The 8,265-nt window shown below is 51.4% G+C and overlaps 1 protein-coding gene across 1 annotated transcript in view; it reads left to right on the top strand.

Annotated features, from left to right (window-relative positions):
* Positions 1 to 7,824, top strand: part of LOC107307391 (valine--tRNA ligase, mitochondrial-like) — a 32,585-nt gene extending 24,761 nt beyond the window's left edge. Inside the window, exons 12-21 of the mRNA XM_015850899.2 lie at positions 1,158 to 1,262; positions 1,358 to 1,426; positions 2,765 to 2,843; positions 2,940 to 3,064; positions 3,153 to 3,305; positions 4,482 to 4,682; positions 4,759 to 4,870; positions 5,720 to 5,898; positions 7,476 to 7,574; positions 7,670 to 7,824. Coding sequence (XP_015706385.1) covers positions 1,158 to 1,262; positions 1,358 to 1,426; positions 2,765 to 2,843; positions 2,940 to 3,064; positions 3,153 to 3,305; positions 4,482 to 4,682; positions 4,759 to 4,870; positions 5,720 to 5,898; positions 7,476 to 7,574; positions 7,670 to 7,807 — 1,260 coding nt within the window. The 3' untranslated portion in view covers positions 7,808 to 7,824. The remainder of the gene's footprint in view (positions 1 to 1,157; positions 1,263 to 1,357; positions 1,427 to 2,764; positions 2,844 to 2,939; positions 3,065 to 3,152; positions 3,306 to 4,481; positions 4,683 to 4,758; positions 4,871 to 5,719; positions 5,899 to 7,475; positions 7,575 to 7,669) is intronic.
* Positions 7,825 to 8,265: the final 441 nt, after the last annotated feature.

Below are 8,265 nucleotides of genomic sequence, written 5' to 3'. Positions count from 1 at the left end.
GGTGGCACAGGATTGTAATGGCTTGGCCAGGCGAAGCTCACGGAACTTCCCTTGCTCCAAGGACCACAAAATAGCCCATTTTTACCCAAACATGCACCCTTTGTTATGGGGGTTTCATTGGCCCATATTCCCTATTTTACCCACTATACTATCCTATACTAGCCTTATAATCCCTAACTATCCCTTATATATCCCCTATATATCCCTATATTCCCCATATACCCTTATATATCCCTAATATATCCCTATACATTTCACTTATAGATCCCCGTACTATCATCCCTAATACCATCCTAATAACATATCTCTTTACACCCCTATATATCCCTATATATCCCTATACATCCTATATATCCCTATAATATCGCCATAATATCATCCCTATATATCCCTATATATCCCTTAATACATCCTATAACGATCCCTATATATTCCCTATATATCTCCCCCTATAACATCCCATATATACTCCTATTATATCCCCGTATGAACTATCCCACCCCCTACTCGTTTGTGGCATGGCCACCATTCGGGCCTAAGCCAGCCTCCTTGTATCCCGAAGTAACCTCACAACTACCCCCCATTTTTACCCCAAAATCACCCTTTGATATGGGGTTTTTGGGCCGCTAATATCCCTATACAGCCCATATCACATCCCATATATTCCTTATATATCCCTATACATCCCTATATATCCCTATATATCCCTATATATCCCTATATATCCCTATATATCCCTATATATCCCTATATATCCCTATACATCCCTATATATCCCTATATATCCCTATATATCCCTATACATCCTTATATATCCCTATATATCCCTATATATCCCTATATATCCCTATACATCCCTATATATCCCTATACATCCCTATACATCCCTATATATCCCTATATATCCCTATATATCCCTATATATCCCTATACATCCCTATACATCCCTATATATCCCTATATAACCCTATATATCGTTATATATCCCACCCTACTGGTTTTTGGATGGCCACATTGGGCCAAGGGCACCTTCCCTTGTCCAAGGTACCCAAAATAGCCCATTTTTACCCCAAAATCACCCTTGTTATGGGGTTTTTGGCCCTATATCCCTATATATGCCCCTATATATCCTATATACGACCCTATATATGTTCTAGGTGCTGTTGCACTCGCTGGTGCGCGACTCAATGGGGAGGAAGATGAGCAAATCAATAGGGAACGTCATTGACCCACGGGATGTTATAGGGGGGGCAACGCTACAGGTAGGACCTATAGGGACACTTATGGGGCGGGGGAGACCCTACAGTAACCCCATAACACCCCATATATTTAATATAGGGTCTCCTGTCTTATATAGGAGCTACAGGAGAAGCTGCGTCGCACTGTTCTGGACCCACATGAGCTGAAAGTGGCCTCAGTGGGGCAGGTCTGACCCCATATACCCCCCCAGCCCCCTTAATATCACCCCATATCCTTTATATCCCCCCCAAAACCCCATATATCCCCCCAAAACCCCATATATCCCCCCTAGAACCCCGTATATCCCCCAAAAATCCCATATATCCCCCCAAAGCCCCACATATCCCCCCAAAAATCCATATATCCCCCCAAAAATCCCATATATCCCCCAAAAAGCATAGTATCACCCAAAACCCATATATCCCCAAAAAATCCTATGAATAATCCGCCCCCAATAATCCTATATTATCCATCCCAAGAAATCCTATATATGGTCCTCCTGCCAAAATCCCATATATTCCCCCCAAAACCAATATATCGCTTGCCAAAAACCCCATATACTCTCCCCAAAATCCCAATCAATTATCATATTCCCGACCAAAAAAGCCGCCATATATCACAACCCATTAGAAAAGTGCCATTAGAGTTCCCCATGCATCCCAAAATCCCATATAGTCCCATGTCAATAGAACCCATATATCCCACCCATATAAGGAATCCCCCCAAACCCATATGACTCGCTCCATAGAAGCGCCAGTTTGCCCATGGCCATCCCACATCCCATATATCCCCCAAACATCCCCATGATATCTCCCCCAATATCCCCAAAAAACCCCATATATTCCCATAATATCCCCAATTGCATACTCCCCCGCAACCATATAGTCCCCCCCAAAATCACCATATACCCCCCATATATCCCCCAAATGCCATATATTCCCAAATCCTCTGATTATCTGCCCAAACCCCATATAATTCCCCATAAGAAGTGCGCAGTTCCCCATGGCACTCACCAAATCCCATATATCCCTCGCCAAAAATCCCATATATCCCCCAAATCCCATATACTTCCCCCAGATTCCCATATTCCCGCCTAGAACCCCATTATATCCCCCCCACAATATCCGATTATCCCCCCATGATTATTCCCCAACCCCAATATATTCACCCACATATCCTACCCCGAATATCCCATATATCTCCCAACCTCCCCATATAATTCCCCGTCCCAAATCCTATATAGTCCCCCCATATATCCCCCAAAACCCATATAATCCCCCAAAGTCCCATATATCGCCATCATATCCCCAAGACCTCCATAATATCTCCCCCATATATCCCCCAAACCATATCTTCCCCCATAATATCCCTACCAATCCATATATCCGCTGCTCCAAATCCCATATATCCCTCCATATATCCCCCAAAGCCATAACTATCCCCCCCAACCTATGATCATATATCCCCCCAAAATCCCATATATCCCCCCATATATCCCCCCCAAACCCCATATATCCCCCCATAGAAGCGCCAGTTCCCCCATGGCATCCCCGAATGCGGCACCGACGCTCTCCGCTTGGCCCTATGCTCCCACAACGCCCACGGTGAGGATTTATATGGGGGTGGGGGTCCCCAATATCCCCCTATACCCCTCATTATACGTCCCCCCCCCATTATACATCCCCCTCCCCATATTAAAGGTGACGACATCAAGCTGGACGTGGCGGCCATCTTGAAACAGCGCCATTTCTGCAATAAAGTCTGGAACGCCGTCAAGTTCGTCCTCACTTTCCGGCCCCATTTCAACCCCAAACCCCCCCACGAGGTATCACAGGGGTCTCCGTCCCCCTTTAAAGACCCCCCCCCCCATTTAAAAGACCCCCCCCCCCTCAATTAGCCCCTATTATTTGTAGGTCACCCCATCCACCCCAATGGACCGCTGGGTGTTGAGTCGCTTGGCGGGAGCCGTGGTGGATTATGGGAAGAAGATGGAGGCTCTGGAGGTTCATGGCGCAATGGCGGCCATGCAGAACTTCTGGCTCCGGTCCTTCTGCGACGTCTATTTGGTGGGTGTCTGTCTGTCCGTCTGTCTGTCTGTCTGTCCATCCTATAGATGTCTATTGACCCCCCGTCGTGTCCGTCTGTCTCTATTAGACATCATTGATGTCGAACCCATTGGATCCCCTCATTCCTTGAACCATGTCCGTCTGTCCGTCCTTGACCACGTCCATCTGTCCATCCAACCCAACCATTGCATCTCCTTGACCATGTCCATCTGTCCATCCAACCATTATATCTCCTTGTCTATGTCCATCTGTCCATCCATCCAACCATTATATCTCCTTGTCTATGTCCATCTGTCCATCCAACCATTACATCTCCTTGTCTATGTCCATCTGTCCATCCATCCCAACCATTATATCTCCTTGTCTATGTCCATCTGTCCATCCATCCCAACCATTGTATCTCCTTGTCTATGTCCATCTGTCCATCCAACCATTGCATCTCCTTGTCTATGTCCATCTGTCCATCCAACCATTATATCTCCTTGTCTATGTCCATCTGTCCATCCCAACCATTATATCTCCTTGTCTATGTCCATCTGTCCATCCAACCATTGTATCTCCTTGTCTATGTCCATCTGTCCATCCAACCATTATATTTCCTTGTCTATGTCCATCTGTCCATCCCAACCATTATATCTCCTTGTCTATGTCCGTCTGTCCATCCAACCATTATATCTCCTTGTCTATGTCCGTCTGTCCATCCAACCCAACCATTATATCTCCTTGTCTATGTCCATCTGTCCATCCAACCATTGTATCTCCTTGTCTATGTCCATCTGTCCATCCATTATATCTCCTTGTCTATGTCCGTCTGTCCATCCAACCATTATATCTCCTTGTCTATGTCCATCTGTCCATCCATTGTATCTCCTTGACCATGTCCGTCTGTCTGTCCAACCCAACCATTATGTCTCCTTGTCTATGTCCATCTGTCCATCCAACCATTGTATCTCCTTGTCTATGTCCGTCTGTCCATCCAACCATTATATCTCCTTGTCTATGTCCATCTGTCCATCCAACCATTACATCTCCTTGTCTATGTCCATCTGTCCATCCATCCAACCATTATATCTCCTTTTCTATGTCCATCTGTCCATCCATCCCAACCATTGTATCTCCTTGTCTATGTCCATCTGTCCATCCAACCTCCCCCTCACCCCCTCTTTCTCCCCATAGGAATCCATCAAACCTTCACTCCGTCGCCCCGATCCGGACCCCACCACCCTCCAGACCCTCCTGACCTGCACCGAGTTGGGTCTTCGCCTCCTGGCTCCCTTCGCCCCCTTCTTGGCTGAAGAACTTTGGCACCGTCTCCCCCGGGACCCCCCGGGACCCCCAACCCTCTGCCTGGCTCCGTTCCCCTCGGCCGCCATGTTGGTTGGTGCCACATTGCCCTTTGGTTCTATTGGGTGGCGTCCATGTTGTCTCGTGCCTCAGTTTCCCTCCGTTTCAGGCCCATTGGATCTGCCCGGAAGTGGAGGAGGAAGTGGAGGCCATGAGGGAGGTGGTGAGGACTGTGAGGGCTCTAAGGGATGTGTTTCGACTCGGTGCTGCCAGGCCGCGGGGTGAGTGGCCAAGATGGCCGACATGATCCAAGATGGCCGACATGGTGGGGTCTAATGGGAGCAATGGGGGGTTTTGAGGTCCAAGATGGCCGACGCGATCCAAGATGGCCGACTGGTTGGGGTCTGATGTGGGAAATGGGGGGAGTTGAGATTCAAGATGGCTGACATGGTCCAAGATGGCCGACATGGTCCAAGATGGCCGACATGGTGGGGTCTAATGGGAGCAATGGGGGGTGTTGAGGTCCAAGATGGCCGACATGGTCCAAGATGGCCGACACGATGGGGTCTAATGTGGGCAATGGGGGGTGTCGAGGTCCAAGATGGCCGACACAATCCAAGATGGCCGACATGGTCCAAGATGGCTGACTGGTTGGGGTCTAATGTGGGCAATGGGGGGTGTTGAGGTCCAAGATGGCCGACGCGATCCAAGATGGCCGACGTGGTGGGGTCTAATGTGGGAAATGGGGGGAGTTGAGGTCCAAGATGGCCGACGCAATCCAAGATGGCCGACATGGTCCAAGATGGCCGACATGGTGGGGTCTGATGTGGGCAATGGGGGGTGTTGAGGTCCAAGATGGCCGACTTTGTTGGGGTATCAGGGCCCAAGATGGCTGCCGGATGTGGGATATCAGGGCCCAAAATGGCGGCCGGAAGTGGGGGTATCAGTGCCCAAGATGGCCGCCGGAAGTAGGGCTATTAGGGCCCAAGATGGCGGCCGGAAGTGGGGTGTCAAGGCCCAAGATGGCGGCCGGAAGTGGAGGTTTATGGGGACAAAATGGCGACCGGAAGTGGGGTTATCAGGCCCCAAGATGGCGGCTGGAAGTGCTAACACCCCCCTGTCCCCCATAGTGTTGGTGCAGTGCCCGGCAGCGCTGGAGGCCGCCATGTTGGCTCTGTCCCCCACCATCCAGACCCTGTCACAGGCCGCGACCATAGAGATCTGCCCACGGGGGGCGGGACAGGAAGTGAGGCCTGGTTGGATCAGGGCAACAACGGGAACCGGGACTCACGTCTATGTCTGTGTGCAGGTGAGACGCAAGGCATTGTGGGATATTGGAGGACCTTAGCCCCAGTGCATTGTGGGACAGCTGGAGGACCTGGGTTGGAGGACCTACCTGGGGTGGGAGGGCCACAATGCATTGTGGGATGCTGGAGGACCCCAATGCATTGTGGGATGCTGGAGGACCTTGGGTTGGAGGACTTGGGATGGGAGGGCCGCAATGCATTGTGGGATACTGGAGGACCTCAGCTCCAGTGCATTGTGGGACAGCTGGAGGACCTACCTGGGGTGGGGGACGCCGCAATGCATTGTGGGATAGCTGGAGGACCTCAGCCCCAGTGCGTTATGGGATGCTGGAGGACCTTGGAGTGGGAGGACCCCAATGCATTGTGGGATATTGGAGGAGCGCAATGCATTGTGGGATACTGGAGGACCTCAGCCCCAGTGCATTGTGGGACAACTGGAGGACCTGGGTTGGAGGACCTACCTGGGGTGGGGAGGGCGCAATGCATTGTGGGATACTGGAAGACCTCAGCCCCAGTGCATTGTGGGATAGCTGGAGGACCTGGGTTGGAGGACCTACCTGGGGTGGGGGGGGCGCAATGCATTGTGGGATAGCTGGAGGACCTCAGCCCCAGTGCGTTATGAGATGCTGGAGGACCTTGGAGTGGGAGGACCCCAATGCATTGTGGGATATTGGAGGAGCGCAATGCATTGTGGGATACTGGAGGACCTCAGCTCCAGTGCATTGTGGGATACTGGAGGACCTGGGTTGGAGGACCTACCTGGGGGGGGGGGGCCCCAATGCATTGTGGGATGCTGGAGGACCTGGGATGGGAGGAGCCGCAATGCATCATGGGATATTGGAGGACCTGGGGTGGGAGGGTCGCAATGCATTGTGGGATGGTGGAGAGCCCCAGGGCATTATGGGATGTTGGAGGACCCCAATGTATTATGGGATGTTGGAAGGCCCCAGGGCATTATGGGATATTGGTGGGCCCCAGTGCATTATGGGATGCTGGAGGACTCCGTTGGAGGACCTTAGTGCCTTATGGGATATTGGTGGGCCCCAGGGCATTGTGGGATGTTGGAGGACCTGGGGTAGGAGGACCCGCAATGCATTATGGGATGTTGGAGGACCCAGTTGGGGGTTTAGCGCCATTCAGGTGGGCCCAAGGGCATTATGGGATGTTGGAGGACCCTGGTGCATTATGGGATGCCGAAGGGCCCCAGGGCATTATGGGATGTTAGAGGACCTGGGGGTGGGAGGACCCGCAATGCATTATGGGCCATTGGAGGACCCAGTTGGGGGTCTAGCGCTATTTAGGTTGGCCCAAGGGCATTATGGGATGTTGGAGGACCCAGTTGGAGGACCTTAGTGCATTATGGGATATTGGTGGGCCCAATAGCATTATGGGATGCTGGAGGAACTTGGGGTGGGAGGACCCGCAATGCATTATGGGCCATTGGAGGACCCACTTGGGGGTCTAGCGCCATTTAGGTTGGCCCAAGGGCATTATGGGATGTTGGAGGACCCAGCTGGAGGACCTTAGTGCATTATGGGCCATTGGAGGACCCACTTATGGGTCCGGTCCCCCCCTATAGGGCCTGGTGGACCCCGACATTGAACGGACCCGGCTCCAGACCCAAATCCTCACCCTCCAACGCCGCCTCCGTGCCCTGCCCCCCCCCCAGCAGAGCCAGGTAAGGGCCCTCATTAACTAATTAACCTCATTCATTAATTAACCTCATTAAGTGCTCTCATTAACGAGCTATTATCTCAACCCCCCCATATTCAGGTCTGCAGCCTCCGCTCTGAGCTCGCCCTCCTCAATATGGCATTGGAAGCATTGGGACCCCCCCCCCATATGGAAATAATGGGGGACCCCCCCCATAAGGAAATAATGGGACCCCCCCATGATGAAGAACCCCAATAAAACCCTATGGGAAAAGCCAACCCCCCCCCCAGCCCTCATTATTTCTAATGGGAAATGGGACCCCCCCATAAGGAAATAATGGGACCCCTCCCCCCCTAAATGAAATGGGACCCCCCCATGATGGAGAACCCCAATAAAACCCTATAGGAAAAGCTTTTAATGACCCTCCCCCCGCCCTCATTATCTCTAATGGGAAATGGGACCCCCCCCCATAAAGAAATGGGACCCCCCTTATAAGGAAATAATGGGACCCCCCCCCTATAAGGAAATAATGGGACCCCCCCATGATGAAGAACCCCAATAAAACCCTATGGGAAAAGGCAACCCCCTCCCCCAGCCCTCATTATTTCTAATGGGAAATGGGACCCCCCCATAAGGAAATAATGGGACCCCCCCAAGATGGAGAACCCCAATAAAACCCTATGGGAAAAGCTCTTAATGACCCCCCCCCCACTTCA

This window comes from Coturnix japonica, unplaced genomic scaffold (genome assembly GCF_001577835.2).
Source record: "Coturnix japonica isolate 7356 unplaced genomic scaffold, Coturnix japonica 2.1 chrUnrandom577, whole genome shotgun sequence".
In the NCBI taxonomy this organism is placed as follows: domain Eukaryota; kingdom Metazoa; phylum Chordata; class Aves; order Galliformes; family Phasianidae; genus Coturnix; species Coturnix japonica.
The sequence above is the reverse complement of the archived record's forward strand: the minus strand, read 5'-3'. Positions and strand labels throughout refer to the sequence as shown.